Raw genomic sequence first — 17,421 nt, forward strand, 5'->3', positions numbered from 1 at the left:
TGCTTAACCGAAATTAAAATCCCACGAGATGTCTAGCAAATTAAATCGCTAGTTCTTTAATTTGCCATGCATCCAATTTGAATCAAACTGATCTTCAAAAACAATTACAATTTAATTGGACTTATAGATTTAATATATGTAATATGATTTTTACAAGAACGTATACTACTAGATGAACTAGATTAGTGTCATTAACGAATATGACTAATATGACTATATTTAACTTAAATGTGGAATTCGATTCATCAGATCATGAATAGCCAGGCAAGAACGAACCGATCTAGTGATCATCATGTGAAACTACTAATTATTTGAAAATTAAGTTGATTCAACAGCTAACACATAAGTTTGCGGGCCCCTAGTGTAAACTAGCTACGTCCTGTTGTGTGGAAGTTTTGGTTTCGTAATGGAATTAATGAATGCTGCGAAGAAAGACAAACGGGAAAAGAGCCATGCTAGTACGATTGCTTCAAGTGTCAAGACATTCAATCAAGCAATTGTCAATAGCTACCCACTTGCTTCAGTCTTCATCAGTCGTCTCCAATTGGGAGTGATGGAAATTAAGTGGGATATTAACTCCTGTTTTCTTTTGCTTTTTTATGCACCCATATGCACGTTAACCCAATTAAGTCAAGTAATCTTTACACTTGTCTTTCTTTCATATATAGGTGCATTGTCATTAGTTTAGGTGTAAGGAACATTATGGTCCCATTTCGATTGTGAAATCAGTTGAGAAGAGCGTCTTAAATGAAAATTAAAAATTGAATAAAATATTGTTAAAATATTAATTTTTAATATTATTATTATTTTAAGATTTAAAAAAATAGATCAATTGTTTATTATATTTTATGTGAAAATTTGATAAAATTGTAATAATGAGATGAGATAAGTTAAGGAGAGGTGAGTTTCAGATCGAACCCAAATATCCTCTTAAGCCCTTAGACTTGACTGAGATCAACTCAGTTTGGTCTAATTTTAAGTTGAGTCTAACATCTAAACACTCAAATCTTAAAGTACTAAACTCATCTACATTCAAAATCTCTTTACACGTGGGACCGATAATCTTTTTTAACTTAACACTTCTTTACACGTGGGACCTACAACCTTTTTCAACATCCTATAAATACATCTAAACTCATTTTAACATCCAAACACATTTAAATTCATCTTAGGTGGGCCCTACAAAACTCACACTACCATCTCAACTCACTATTATTTATAAAGAACTGATTAATTCATCCAAACTCAGCTCAACATCCAAACGGAACCTTAATTTTTTAATGCTCCATCAACCTAGTGCCCACACACACACACACACACACACATATATATATATAAATTTATATATAACTACTAATTCCTCTACCTCAAGTGGTCGTGAGATACATCAGTCATGGATAGAGTCCTCCTCCTTTGTGTGATACTGTTTTTGGTACGATGCTGCAATGTGGCTATCTCAGCTGATGCAACCATTCCAAATATTGCAACAGATCAATCTGCTCTTCTTGCCTTAAAGTTTGGTATTTCTCATCCCGACCCTGTTCATAATATTCTAGCGAGCAATTGGTCGACCAACACATCTGTTTGCAGTTGGATTGGTGTTACTTGTGGTTCTAAACATCACCGAGTCATAGCCTTGAACCTTTCTTACATGGGTTTTGAGGGTACCATTCCTCCACAGATAGGAAACCTTTCATTTCTTGTTAGTCTAAGACTAACAAACAATAGTTTTCATGGCTCTGTGCCCAATGAGTTGTCTCGTCTTTACCGGTTGAAAAACTTGGACTTTGGATTCAACAACTTCAGTGGAGAAATCCCATCATCTTTGGGACTATTGTCTAAACTTCGAGATTTGTTTCTATCAGGCAATAGATTCACAGGTGCTATCCCACAATCCTTATCGAACATGTCTTCCTTGGAAAGGATTGGTTTGGCCTTCAATGGGTTCTCGGGTTATATACCTTCCTCCCTCTTCAACATATCTACCTTGCAAGATATTGATCTTGGAGATAATAAGCTTTCGGGCCCGATGCCTTCTATTTTGTTTAACATGCCTTCCCTGCAAAAGATTGATCTCTACTCCAACGAGCTCTCGGGGAGACTTCCAACGGATACGTTTGATCATCTTCCCAACTTACAATGGCTTCAAATTTCTCATAACAGATTTTATGGCGGACTTCCATCCACTTTGTTCAGCAGCATACAACTGCAATATTTGTCGGTGCGGGCTAATAATTTCACCGGAAGAGTACCGCCGACAATCGGAAACTTAACCATGCTTAGGACTTTGTACCTTGCCGAAAACAACTTTGCTGGTATGTTAATTAATTTAGTCATTTATATATAATTTGTGCATTAAAATTATGGAAAGCATCATTGATTAGCAGATGCATGAACATACGTATGGGTCACCTTTCAATTTTTCGGATGGGTCACCTTTCAATTTTATTTTTTTCTTTTTCTTTTTCTGCAAAGGGTGATCACCTTTCAATTGAATGCATGTGCAAGCTAGCTATAGTACTGATCAACACGTACAGGCCAGAAAACTAGAAGAATTTAAGGAAGTCCTCTAAATAAAAAAGAAAAGAAGCAGAAGAAGGAGAAGAAGAAGTTAAAATTCGCGGTGGATAGAAATAATTTGTTTATTACTGCTTTTTGTTTTTTTTTTTAAAGAAAAAAATTGTTCATAGATATATTTTTTATTTATATAATTTTTCCAATACAAACTATTGTGTACATTGTATTCCAACCTCTTTATACGTGGGACTTATAATCTTTTTTAACTCAGTAACTCTTTACACGCGGGACGCACAACCTTAACTTCTCATAAATATATATAAACTCATCTTAACATCAAACACATCTAAACTCATCATAGGTGGACCCTACAAAACTTATTTCATATCTCAATTCATTACTATTTATAAAGAACTCAACTCAGCTTAATATCCAAACGAGACCAAATTTGTTTAAATTTTTTAGGTTGAGAAGAGTTTAACTTTTTAGGTTAAAATTTATGAAGTAGGTTGAGATTAATTTAACTTTTTATGGTATTTAATGAGTCCAATTTTCCATTCAGTACTGTCAAAGACAAGCCTCTCTTAGTTCAAGCTGATCTTACTCCCTTACCATCCACATTACGAGTGGCAAGCCCATCTCCTCCTATGTCGCAACCACCAGAGTCATCCTTTCTACCCCCTTCAGAACCTACCAAGTCCATCTCATCTCTTCTTGTTGAGTCTCCACAAAACACATCCACTTCACCCAAAAATCAAAGAGAGAAACAGAGAGCGAGAGAAACAGAGAGAATCTATCCGTTTTCTCTCTTATTCTTCTTCCATTTCAGTAAATCCAATCCATTTCAGAAAGCAGTGGTAGTGCTTGAGGATTGCCGAACTCTGTGATTCGCAGTCTTTGTCGTTCCCAACTCCAAAGTCGAGGTCTCTCTCCAAGATTCTTGAAGAAGTCCGACGTTGAGCACATAAGAGCTCTGAGCATAAAGTTGTACGAGGCGAGCAATGTGGGTCAAGGAGTCTACGAGGAGGCAAACGAGACGGAGATGGTGTGGTAATTGGGAACGATGCGGTCTCTTCTTGACGCTTCAAGAACGATGCGGACTTCTTGAAAACTCTTCTTGAGTTTTCATTTGCAAGGATCTGGTTCCAGTTTCATGCAAGGCCGCATGGCAGCCACTGAAAATGTTGGTCGACGGTTTGTGGATTTAGTTTCGGTGGTATCCCAGCCTCTTCCTGAGTTGGTTGTGTCACACCATGCGCCGAAAACCAAGGATGGTGAGCTCTTCTTTCAGTTCTCCGAGGAGGAAATATTTAGTTTGGCAAAACCTTACAGGAACTCGATAGTTTTGAAGTTTCTTCGAAATTGGCCTTCTTTGGATGCCATCAAGACCTTCATTCGAAATCGATGGAGTCTTGAAGGCACTCCAATCGTTTCGACCATGAGGCATTCCATAAATGTGTTTGTACGAATGGCTTCAGAGGAAGATTGCATAAAAGCACTGTCAAGGGAAGCTTGCGATATTGACGGGATCCCATACCGTGCGTTCTATTGGACACTAGATTCTAAGGAGGAGGAAGAACCATCTATTATTCCGGTCTGGATTGTATTACCAGGTTTGCCTCCTAACTTTTATCATGAATCTATTCTTAAAATTTTAACAGCCCCGATAGGTAGATTTATTAGGCATGATAATCACATGCGTTGTGCGACTTGCACCGATGGTGCATGTATCTGTGTGGAGATGGATGCTGCCATTGAGACTCTTTCTCATTTTTGGATTGGGACTCCTGGGTTGGGGTCTATTCGTAAGCAAGATATCGTGTACGAAACCTTGCCCGCATTCTGTTTTAAATGTAAAATTCAGGGGCATAACGTGCGCACTTGTCGGACTAGGAAAAGAAACCAGAAAATAAATCTTGGGTTCGGCAACAAGAAACTGTTGTTGAAGAGCCGAAAGAACCTGTTTTAGAATAACCTAGGGTGGAAGATCAAACAATGTTGGTTTAGGAACCAAAAGATGTAACGTTTCCTTCAGTTACTGCGGAAAAAGAAGATGCAAAAAATATTAATTCAGAGGTTAATCTGGTAATTAGGGCCTCCGCATCAACTTTGTTGATTGAAGAGTTGGATGTGGATAAAGAACATGGTGAGGATCCTAATACGGAGGGTTCTGTAGAGGAGAGGCAAAATAAGGTAATAATGGAAAGGAATGACGTGATGCAGGATACATTTACTCTGATGCAGGGGGCGGAGGTGGCTACAGAAACGTTGGTTGAGGATGTATCTATTAATGATACGGAGGTGGATACAGAGCAGTGGGGTGAGAACCAAATGAAAGAGGATGCTTTCTATTTGGAAGAAGGGTCACTGTCGGATTTGGAACCTAATATACATGCCGAAGTGTTTTTGCAGGACAAAGATTATCATACGGAAACAGAGGAAGAACCCAGGAAGAGGAAATATAACAAAAAAAAAATTGAGAAAATCAGGAGTTCTAATCTACTGATTACTCGATCCAAAAAAATTTCTTTATGACAGGTTCTATTTTGGTGTGGAACATCAGGGGACTCGGAACTTCTATGGGAAGTTTAAAGAATTTGCTTAATAAGTTTAAACTAAAGATAGTGGTTTTGTTGGAGCTTTTCCAGAATTTTGATGAAACTCAATCTTACATGCGGGCTCCTCACTTTGATAATGTAATATCTAATGAAGAAGTTGGTGGAAAAATATGGATCTTATGGATGAATGATATGGTTGTGCAGGTTATTTGGATGACATCGCAATTCTTGTCTTTAAGTATAGCGGAGGGTGATTTTCAGTTTTTGGATAACTTTATATATGCAAAGTGTAATATGATGGATAGGCGGATGTTATGGGAGGAGTTGAGGTGGAATAATCTGAGTGAGGATCCTTGTTTGTTTGCTGGAGATTTTAACATTATTCGTTTGGATTTGGAAATGAGTGGTGATAGATCAAGGCCAATAGCTGCTATGGATGATTTTAACCGATGGATTCATGAGGGTGGATTGATTGATTTAAATTCACATGGTAGTAAGTTCTCTTGGTGTAATGGTCAGCGTGGATTAGCTAGAGCTTGGGCTAAACTGGACCGTGTTCTAATTGATGCTTATTTAATGTCTACTTTCCCTAATGTGACTTGTTCACATTTGCCGATGACGACTTCGGATCATTGTCCCATGCTAATAGAGTTCCTTAAGGATCCTTATTCCTATGGCCCTTCTCCATTTCGATTTCAGCAAATGTGGGTTGAGCATCCAGAGTTTATAGATTTTGTAAAGAATGTGTGGTCTATACCGGTCGTTGGGATGGGGCTTGTTAAGCTTGCTAGTAAGCTTAAAAAGGTTAAGGTGGCTCTTCGTGAATGGAATAAGCAGGTGTTTGGAAGGACCAATGCTCATATTGCATCTCTCGAAGTGAAGGTTGAGAGGCTTGAAGGGCATCTGCAAAGAGAATGGGATATAGATGCCAAGAGGGAGCTTGTGGTTGCCTCTGCCGAGTTGTCCTCTTGGAGATGTAGGGAAGATATCAGATTAGCTCAAATGGTTAAAATAAAATGGAATATGGAAGGTGATCATAACTCTCAATTATTTCATGTGTGGTTAGCTAATAAAAGATGTAAAAGAATTCAAGGAACGAGAACTCTGGACGGGATTGAGTTCAATTCACCGGAAGAAATTCATAATGGTGCCATTGATTATTTTGCGGATTTCCTTAAAAATACTAATCAGTTAAGAGCACTTCCGGATTTATCACATTTGATTTCACCGGTTATTGAAGAAGAGGATTGTACCTGCCTTTGTTGTATCCCTTCCTTGGATGAAGTCAAGGAGGCTCTTTCTTCTATTCCTATAAAAAGTTCTGCTGGGCCATATGGTTTTGTAGCAGTTTTTTTAAAAGTTGTTGGTAGGTGATTAAGATGGATGTCTTGGCAGCTATCTCTGAATTTTTTCTCTCTAAAAAACTTCCAAGGTTTTATTTGGCTTCTTTCATTGTGCTTATTTAGAAGACAGATGTACCTACAGGATTTGATAAATTTAGGTCGATAAGTCTTTGTTCGGTATTCTATAAAATTTGTTCAAAAATTATTGTGAATAGTCTAGCAGGTTTTCTTCCATAATTGATATCCCTTGAGCAACGAGCTTTTATACCTGGGAGGAGTATATTTGAGAATATTAGTATTACTCAGGAAATGGTTCATTCTCTGAATAAGGTTTCTAATGGAGGCAATATTATGATTAAAGTTGACATGGCCAAAGCATATGATCGTGTAGATTGGAATTTTTTGTTGGAGGTCCTCTGTTGCTTTGGATTTCCTCCTTTTTGTGAATTAATTTGTGCTTGCATTTCGGATATTTGGTACTCTATAATGCTAAATGGTACAATGAAAGGTTTTTTTCAAGGTGGTCGGAGGTTATGTCAGGGGGATCCATGATCACCTTATCTATTTATTATTATTCAGGAAGTCATTTCTTATCTTTTGAAATAGAGTGTGGCGGCAAACAAGATTGGACAATTCTCTCAATCTCGAGATACTCCTTAGATTTCTCATCTTATGTACTAGGATGACATTGTGATTTTTTTTGAATGGGAGTAAGAAGTTTGTTAGGGAACTTTTATTGGTGTTTGAAAAGTATGAAGCATAGTCTAGCTAGATGATTAATAAAAAAAAAAACATACATATTTTTCTCTTCAAAAATTTTCGTTGCTCGTAAGAGAGCTCTAAAAAGGTTTATAGGGTTCTCGGAAGGCTCTTTTCCCTTTAAATATTTGGGGGTTCCGATTGTATTGGGGCGTCTAAAGCATGTGCATTTGGAGGAGATGGTTAACAAAGTCTGGAACAAAATTAGTAGCTGGAAAATGAAGCTTCTCTCCTCGGGTGGCTGTCTAATACTTCTTCGGCATGTGCTTTCTGGTATAGCTTTACATTTATTTGCTGTTTTGCAAGTTCCCCAATCTATTATTAAAGTGTTAAACTGTATGATGAGTATATTTTTCTGGGTTGAGGTGAATGGTAAATAAAAAAAAAAAGTGGGTGGTATGGAACAATATCTGTAAGCCAGTAAAGCAAGGGGCTCTGGGCTTGCGTAACTTGGAGGATATGCAAAAAGCATTGCATATGCAGCTTGCATGGAATTTAATTCAAGGTAAATCCTTATGGGCAAATTCTTTTAAAGGAAAATATGTGGGCTCTTCGCCTTGGTCTCTTATTGATACGAAAAAATGAACGAGGTTTTGGAAAATGATAGTTAAGAGTATTCCCGATGTACTGAATAATTCAAAGTGGAGAGTGAGGGAGGGAAATATTTTATTTTGGTATGATAAATGGAGAAATAGGGGCCCGTTATTTGAGGATTTCCAGATTGTGGGGACTCCGTTGCTTAAAATTAAGGAGTGTAAACTGAATAATAGTTGGGATATGGAGTTGTTGGTTTCGTTAGTGGGTTAGGACAATGTGGATGATATTATTGAGGCTTTGGCCGGTTGTAAGGAGAGGTCTGATGTGTTGATCTGGACTAAACATGGGAGTGATATTTTTTCTACTAAATCAGCTTGAGATTGCATTCAAATAAGAGGTTCAAGTTTGGATTGGCATTTTTGGATGTGGCATAGGTTGTTGCCTCTTAAAATTTCGGTTTTTATGTGGATAGCATGGAATATGGCTTTGAGCGTTGATGATAGTCTTAGACGGATTGGGATCCCGATAGTTTTGTGTTGTGATTGCTGTGAAGTAGGTAAGTATGAGGATTAAAATCATGTTCTGTTTGGAGAAGAGTTTGCTGCTAACATATGGCGTTATTGTGGTAATATTTTTGGTCTACCTCTTGGTCATACTTGGATGGAGACGGTGACGGCTTGGTTTAGATGTGCGTCAACCGACTCTCAAGTGGGGATTTTTGTGGGGCTACTTCCTTCGATTATTAGTTGGCATCTTTGGTGTAGAAGATACACTGCTCATATGGTGGGGCGCACTCAATCTATTAGTGCAGTTTGGCATACTATTAAGAATTGGATGGGTTCAATAAGTCAAGACATGAAAAAGGTTAAGAAATGTTCTACGTACGAATTGAAGATTTTACAAGCTTTGCAAATTACGCCTAAAGTCCTCGTGAGGTAGTATTTAAAACTTGTGACTTGGCAAAAACCTGCTCAGGGGTGATTTAAATTGAATACAGATGGTAGTAGTCTAGGAAACTCAGGTTCTTCAGGGATGGGTGGTATTATTAGAAATGATCAATGACACTTGGTTCATGCTTTTAATTCTCATATTGGCTTCGATTCAAATAATAGAGTTGAGTTGTTAGCTTTGTTGCAAGGTCTTAAAGCCTACAATAATCTAAGGATTAATTTTGTGGAAATAGAATTAGATTCTCAAGTGGTAATCTCGTGGTGGAATAGGCGGAGATGTGGAGTATAGTATTTGGAGGATTTTTGGGAGGATATTCTTATCATTATGGACTCGATGATTTGCATAGTTCGCACGTTTATAGGGAAGGAAATAAAGTTACTGACTGGTTGGCTCGGAGCGAGGCGGCTAGTCTTAACACAGAATGAAATATTATTGGGGATTTGCCTGGGATCCTTCGAGGATTAATTCGATTGGATAAACTTGGTCTACCATCTTTGCATTGCTGTTAGAGTCAACCCTCAGGTGATGTTTTGTCGTTGTTGGTTTGGTAAGACTTTATTGTCTATTTGTGTTGTGCTAACGTTTTTATTTTTGCAGGTGGGGTTTTGTTGCTTGTTTTTTTTCTCTATCTTTTTGTTTTTTGGGTAGCAAAAACTAGGCTATTTTGATATTTAGTTTCCGAAATTTATATTGTATCCCCAGGTATTATTGGTCTGTAATTACGATTTTCCTCCGTCATAAGTGAGGGTTTATTAATAAAATTGAGACGGGATCACTCGTGGACAGATGATTCTCAACTCTTTAATTAAAAATTAAAAAATAAAAAAACCAAACGCAATTGTTGAATGAGCAAAGCTCCGTATGTCCTAACTATGCATGGCAGATTCGAACGTTATTGGACATATGGCCCTTTTCCTTTTCACTATATATGATTTATAGAATCATATTTATTTATTTATTTATTGATGAATTAACGTACTCATGATTATTCATGATATGTGGCAGGTGGAATTCCGAATGAAATTGGTTATCTACAAAACTTGGAGAAGCTCAATATCGGAGACAACCATTTCTCTGGACCAATTCCGTGTGAGGTTTTCAATATCTCAACACTACAAATCATTGTAATGCCTTTGAATAATCTCTCTGGTCCTCTCCCATCAAATCTAGGCCTTTTCCTTCCAAAACTTCAGTGGCTTCTGCTTGGGGGAAATTTACTCAATGGAACAATTCCCAGCTCCATCTCCAATGCATCACAACTCACCCATCTAGACTTGCCTACGAACTCATTCTCTGGCTTCATTCCTAATACAATTGGTTATTTAGGTCTCCTCCAGCATCTCAACTTAGAAATCAATAATTTGACTATCGGATCTCCAGAAATGAATAGCCTTCTCTCATCTTTGTCAAATTGCAAATATCTGGAAATATTATCTTTTACAGAAAATCCACTAAATGCTATCCTTCCCAATTCCATTGGAAATCTCTCCACTTCACTTCAGGAAATTTTAATGGGTGGTTGCAATATCAAGGGCAGCATTTTCCAAGATATTGGCAATTTAAGCAGCTTGACAAGTTTGGACTTAGGGAACAATGAGTTGGTTGGACCGATTCCAACTTCACTGGGGAAATTGGGAATGCTCCAAGGTTTGTACCTGGATTATAATAGATTGCAGGGTCCCATCCCATCAAATCTTTGTCATTTAAAGAGCTTGTTTGAGTTATATTTAGGAGGCAATGAGATAGTTGGACAAATTCCTGGATGCATAAATAATCTAGCTTCGCTAAGATACCTCCACTTAGGCTCAAGCAAATTAACTTCTACAGTTCCTTTGAGCTTGTGGAAATTGACAGATTTATTGGAGGTTGACCTATCATCGAATTCTCTAATTGGCCCCCTCTCATTAGAGCTTGGAAATTTGAAGGTACTGAGAAACTTGGATTTATCAAACAATCGATTATCAGGTGATATTCCGATGACAATTGGTAGTCTCAAAGATCTACATAATCTCTCCTTAGCAGGAAATCAATTAGAAGGTTCAATTCCTAAATCATTCGGTGATTTGGTAAGCTTGGAGCTCTTGGATGTTTCCGGTAATAATTTATCTGGAGAGATTCCCAAATCCTTAGAAGCACTCATATATCTTAAATATCTAAATGTCTCATTCAATAGACTACGAGGAGAAATTCCTACAAAAGGACCATTTGTAAACTTCTCGGCTGCATCATTTATGTCAAATGATGCACTTTGTGGTGCTCCAGAATTGAAAGTTCTCCCCTGTAAAAGAGATGCTTCTCGATCAAAAAAGTCCAGAATAAGGCATATACTAACATTTTTACTACCTGCAGTTGGATTAACATTAATACTTGTGGCAGCAACCCTTGTATTAATCTCAAAAAAACGCCAAAAGAAGTCAACAGATTCGGTAGACTTGTCTCCTTTAGCACCATGGAGAAGAGTTTCTCACCAAGAGCTTCTACGAGCAACAGAAGGGTTTAATCCAAATAAGTTGATTGGAGAAGGGAGTTTTGGGTCTGTGTACAAAGCAACATTCTTGGATGGTAAGAATTTTGCAATAAAAGTTTTGAATTTGCAAATAGAAGGGGCATTTCATAGCTTTGATGTAGAGTGTGAAGTACTAAGTAATATTCGTCATCGAAATCTTGTCAAAATCATTAGTGCTTGCAGTAACATAGACTTCAAAGCCATTGTATTGGAATACATGCCTAATGGGAACTTGGAGACTTGGCTTTATTCTGATGACCGCTTTTTGAGTATGTTACAAAGGCTAAACATAATGATTGATGTGGCAACAGCACTAGAATACCTTCATTTCGGTTACTCGAAAACTATTGTGCATTGTGATTTGAAGCCTAACAATATACTGTTGGATGAAGATATGGTTGCACATGTTGCTGATTTTGGAATAGCCAAGCTCTTAGGAGATGAGGATCTTATAAAGCGAACCATGACCCTTGCTACTATTGGGTATATGGCACCAGGTGATCTTATAATGTTGTTGTTTTTGCATTCCATTGATCATATAATATTGATTTATACACCTTTTTCTTTTGTTTAATGTATTTTAAAACATGAATGTGTACTATTCTATAATGCAGAGTATGGATCCGAAGGGATTGTTTCTGCAAGAGGCGATGTGTATAGCTATGGCATTTTACTTATGGAAACTTTCACGAGAAAGAAGCCTATAGATGACATGTTTGTTGAAGAGATGAACTTGAAGCGCTGGGTTGAGGAATCTCTAGTTGTCTCCATAGTCAAAATCATTGATGCCAGTTTGCTGGGAGACGAAAGGTATGATGCAGCTACGATGGACACAGTATCATCCATCATGGGACTAGCTTTGGACTGTTGCGTAGATTCACCTGAAGAGAGGATCAATACAAGAAGTATTCCAATAGCACTCAACAAGATCAAATCCAAGTTTCTGCAAGATCTTCAAAGAACGGCCTGATCATTTTAGATATATCATGTTGATCTGCTTATAAATTTTTCTGCCACTCTTCATTATAAGTTTATGTTTGTTCCTTTCCAAATATTACAACAGTCACTCCCATGCATCTTTAAGATATATATATTTGTTTTGTGTGGCCATTTTTGTACTTATCGTTGATATTATTTTACCCTGTAGAATATGGTGATGACATTTTATTATTGATATATAAATAGTACCGATGGATATTCGAATATTAGAAAAAATAATAGCATAAAATCTTTTATACAACTATATATATTTTAAATAAGAAGTATTTTTATAAAAATAAATCACTTTATATAAATATTTTCATTTTAAAATATCGTTTTATAAAGATTGTAAAATGAATTATTTTGAAACACTGATAAGAAAATAAATGGGTAAAAAGGGGCAAAAACATTAAAAATAAAAATCGGTCTCTCCTTCCGTAAATATTGCCATATCCGAAACACGAGGTGAGAATTTATCAACTTCGTACAAAACGTATTTTCCGTTGGATGATGCTACATCACACCGATTAAGGAAATTTATAGGTGCGTCGAATGTTCAAAAAAAAAAATTTTTAACTTTTTAAAATTTCTTAAATATTTTCTTTTAAAAAATTATTAACTCATTAAAAAATACTTCTTAATTATTAAATAAAAATGAAATAAAATTAAATGTTTAAAAAATAAAAATGGTCTCTCCTTCCTTAATACTTTTTCAAATAGTTGTGCGGCATTTGTACACTTTATGATTATAATTAACATTTCTCTTTCGAATAAGATAGATGATACTCATCATTTCTGAAATTACCTAAGTATCTCTGTATTGTAGCGCGAAGGAAATATCTTCTAATTCACTCAACAAATTGTTTAGTCATTAATTATGCAATAATTTGATAAACAATCTAATACATAAAATAAACGAAGTGCGTAACATATATTTTGGTTACAAAGTGAAACATTTTAAAGAACTCTTAAAAAGTAATATCCTACGGGCAGCCAAACCCAAGAAAGTCAATCTTATTATTTGAAAATCAATTACAAATAATTCTCAATTACAAAACATTTGTAACTTGACTCTCTTACTTGTCCAGACAAATTACTCATTTGTCTTCTACCGCTGTAGCAGCCAGAATCTCTGACGATGTTCAAACTAATGACTTCCCTCCTGGAATTCTAGTGGCTGAACTCGATCACCTCAACTCCGACACAGAGTATGCACGCACTCAAAAAGAGAAAGAGAAAAATACTAGAAAATTCTTCACAAGAATCTTCTCACACTCAAGCTCTTGGATCTCTCTTAGATCTCCAAGCTCTCTCAAAATTAACTGATCAAAAGATCCAACCCTATGTCGAAATCCTCAATTAAATAATATGCCCAGTATTTGATCTGCAGAAGGATTCTGTTGACAGACTGAGTCTGTTAGGAATTTTAGGTGCAGTAGGAATCTACTGATGGGAGGACTCTGTTGGGAACGAGTCTGCTGACGCGTTTATTGACACCTGGCGTTGAGTCTTCTTATCAGATATAGTTTCCATTCAACTGGATAATTTCAGACTTCTTGAACTTCGGATACACACTCTCATGACTTATCTAAGATATTATCTAATAACTGTTTAATTCAAATTAAGTGTTCTTAGTTAAAGATAAAATATTTACATTCATCCAATATCAACAATCTCCCAACTTAAATAAATCTCTATCGTCTTAGTCATCTAATTCTAGCCAACCAGTTTTACATTTACAATTCCATACCACATATTTTATATTTTTTTATTTTATTATTGTTAAACTAATTGAGTTGTTCTACAAATTATCCATACAACACATACTTGTTATAGGAAAAAGAAAAAAAAATTAAAAAAAAGTGTGGAGTTTGGTATGTGGGAATGATAAGTAGGATCATTCTTCAAAGAATGCTAGAACAAAGATTTTATTATTGAGATACTGGAAAAAATGAAAATGATAGTAAGACTTTCGAATGTGTATAGCAAATATGTTTATTTGTATATTTTATTTTTTTAAGAATTAAAGAAGTGATTATTAATAAATTTCTATTTTATTTATTTATTTTAATAATTAAGAATGTTTAAAAAATATTTTTAAAAACTCACTTATACTTTTGTTATGTTTGGAATGCAAAGCGCATAAAAAATTTTCCTTTCTTGAAAATATGCTCTGCTAGGGTTACAATTTTTGCTTCCATGCTAGGGTTACGTGCTCTGCATGGTGGTTGCTGTGCCATGCCGCTTTCGGCAGGCCAGCCTCAGTTGCCGACATCATATCTGCTATACCGCAGCCACTGTCGGAGATAAAGGTACCTTTCTGTCCATCGAAAGTCATAGATGGTGAAGTTTGTTTCATGTTTTCAGCAGAGAAGTTAGTGAGAACTACTCAACCCTTTCGGTATTCCATGGTGCTAAAGTTCCTTTGGCAGAGCCATCCTTAGACGCCATGAGAGCCTTCATCCGTAGCCGATGGGGTTTGTCCACTATGCTAGTAGTTTCTACCATGCAATGTCTGAGAAATGTTTTTATTCGGATGTCCTCTAAATATGAATTCAACAAGGCTTTATCAAGGGAGTCCTGTGATGTGAATGTAGTTTAGTATAGATCATTTGCTCGGACACTAGATTTTGATGAAGATTTCAAACCTCCATGTGTCCCGATTTGGTTATTTCTTCCTGGGCTACCACCCAATTTCTATCATTCATCTATGCTTAAGCTGCGTACAATGTTGATTGGGAAATATATTGGATAACTCCACCACTTGTGTGACTAGAACAGGTGGTGCTCAAGTATGTCTTGAGATATATTCATCTAAAGACCCTCTTTCATACTTTTGGATAGACAGACCTGGGTTGCAGGAAAGTTGTTGAGAAGTCACATGTGTTATTTAGCATCTACTGAAATTGTAGTGTAGGAGGTTGTTAAGAAGTCGCGTGTGTTATTTGATATTGATAAAGTCATAGATGAACAAATACAAGATGACAATGGCTTGGGTATGGTGATTACGTAGATCTTTGAAACTCAACAAGAAAGGTTGCAGGGGTCTATGGCGGTTCCAACGTTGCAAGGTGCAGGAAGAGCTAATTTCATTTCTGAGTATGCAGGTAGTGGTTTACATCAGTGGGCCAGCATGACCAATGTGCGATTTAGTCCATGGGCCAAGGTGAAGTGCAGATTGTGGGCTATTGGGTGGAAAAGACAGCGGACTAGAGTGATCAATAGCTCATGGGACTAAAAACGGAGCAACTTGTGGGCTAGAGTGAATTCCATGATGTGGTGCATGTCGATCAGCAGGAGGAGTTGTGTGGGCCTAAGGCCCAAGGTGAAGCAACTGGGTTTAGTTTGATTAATACATAGGAGCAGCCCATGGTTGCTAAGGTGGTGGATGAAATGGTCTTACCAGATAATTCTCAATCTAAACCTGAAGTTAAGAGAGATAGTTTAAAGGAAGACGTGCGAAAGGATTATTGTACTGACTTGAAAGGCCCAAGCAATACAGTTGGTAAGTTTCAAAAAATGAGCTCTACCAGGGCGGTGATTTGCCCATCTAAACTTAATATATGATTAGTCCCATTATTTTTTGAAAGGACTAATATCATTATTAAAGAGTTAGAAAAACATATTGATAATATGGAAAATTGTCTTCAAGTCTGTTTTAATGAAGAGGATGATAATGACCTCTTGGCATCTAAGTTGGAGTTATTAACCTGGATGGGTAGGGAGGACACTCGTTTTTCTCATATAGCCAAGAAAAGTTGGCTTAAAGATGAGAATCAAAATTCTAAATTTTATCATGCTTATCTAAATGCCAAGTATCATAAGCGGGTTAAGGACATGCGCTTAGCTGATGGTACTATTTTAAATACTCATTTTGACATTCATAAGGCTATAATTGATTATTTTCAAAATTTATTGGTCATAGTAGTTGTCGTGAAGTGCCTAGTTTAAGTGATTTAATTCATTCGGTTATTTTCGAAGAGGAAGATGGGGCTATTTGTAGCGCCCCTTCCCTGAAGAAAGTTAAGGATGCTCTTTTTAGTATTCCTATTGATAGTAGTCCTAGACCATATAGTTTTGGTTCTGGTTTCTTTAGAGTCTGTTGGGATATTTTGGAAACCAATACTGATTTTTTTAACAATCACTCGTTTCCCAAATTTTACACCTCTTCTTCTATTGTTTTAATCCCTAAAGTGGATAAGCCTTTTGGATTTGATAAATTTAGGCATATTAGCATCTATTAGGTGATTTATAAGATTTGTGTTAAGATTATTATGGGTCGTATGACGAACTTGCTTTCTAAGATGATTTCTCATGAGCAATGGACGTTTATTTCAGGTCGTAGTATATTTGAAAATATTAGTTTTACCTAGGAGATGATCCATTCTATTAACAAAAGCTCTAATGAGGGAAATATTTTAGTGAAGCTTAACATGTCTAAGGCTTATGATAGAGTGGATTGGAAATTTTTATTACATGTCTTGGCTAATTTTGGCTTTTCTTCTCATGTTTGTGATCTTATTAAGTTGTGTATTTCCTCACCCTGGTATTCTATCATGATGAATGGTACCTCTTTGGGGTTCTTTAAGGGTGAGCTTGGTTTGAGACAAGGGGACCCTCTTTCTCATTGTTTGTTCATCATTATGCAAGAGGTGCTCTCTCGCCTTCTCAAACAACACTTTGAGAATGGTAAAATTGATCAGTTTACTCAAGTTAGAGGTACCCCCTCATTTCTCATCTTATGTATGCTGATGATATTGTTATTTTTGCTAATGGTTGTAATAGGTCTTTGAGAAATTTGATGAAGGTTTTGAAGTTTTATGAAGATCAGACAGGTCAAGTTCTTAATAAGGATAAAAGTGCCATTTATTTTTCTAATAAAATTCCCGCCTCCAAGAAGCTTTATCTTCTTCATATTACTGGTTTTTTTTTTAAGGATCTTTTCCTTTTAAATATCTGGGTATGCCTATAGTGGTGGGTAGACTTAAGGCTAGCCATTAAACCATTTTAATGATTTGCTTGGGAGAGTTAATAAGAAAATTGCGGGCTGGAAGATAAAAATGCTCTTGGCTAGTGGGTGTATTATTCTTTTACGTCATGTTTTATCCAGTATAGCCGTTCATCTTCTTGTTGTGTTATATGTTCTTAATGTTGTGCTCATGGAGTTGAATAAGATTCTAAGTTCTTTCTTTTGTGGTGAATTTGATGGTAAAGGTAAGAGGAAGTGAGTCTCTTGGAAGCATGTTTGTAGGACGACTAACAAAGGTGG

At 36.5% G+C, this 17,421-nt stretch overlaps 1 protein-coding gene across 2 annotated transcripts; it reads left to right on the forward strand.

Annotated features, from left to right (window-relative positions):
* Nucleotides 1-1,374: 1,374 nt before the first annotated feature.
* Nucleotides 1,375-12,281, forward strand: LOC108996727 (probable LRR receptor-like serine/threonine-protein kinase At3g47570). 2 transcript variants are annotated; one of them, XM_018972742.2, is made up of 4 exons: nucleotides 1,375-2,315; nucleotides 9,671-11,227; nucleotides 11,564-11,668; nucleotides 11,786-12,281. In XM_018972742.2, the coding sequence occupies exons 1-4, from the start codon at nucleotides 1,394-1,396 to the stop codon at nucleotides 12,139-12,141; spliced, it is 2,940 nt and encodes a 979-aa protein (XP_018828287.2). In that variant the 5' UTR covers nucleotides 1,375-1,393; the 3' UTR covers nucleotides 12,142-12,281. The 2 variants fall into 2 exon arrangements, with proteins under 2 accessions (XP_018828287.2, XP_018828286.2); XM_018972741.2 differs by having other exon boundaries at nucleotides 9,671-11,668.
* The last annotated feature ends 5,140 nt before the right edge of the window (nucleotides 12,282-17,421 follow it).

This window comes from Juglans regia, chromosome 3 (genome assembly GCF_001411555.2).
Source record: "Juglans regia cultivar Chandler chromosome 3, Walnut 2.0, whole genome shotgun sequence".
Taxonomy (NCBI): Eukaryota; Viridiplantae; Streptophyta; class Magnoliopsida; order Fagales; family Juglandaceae; genus Juglans; species Juglans regia.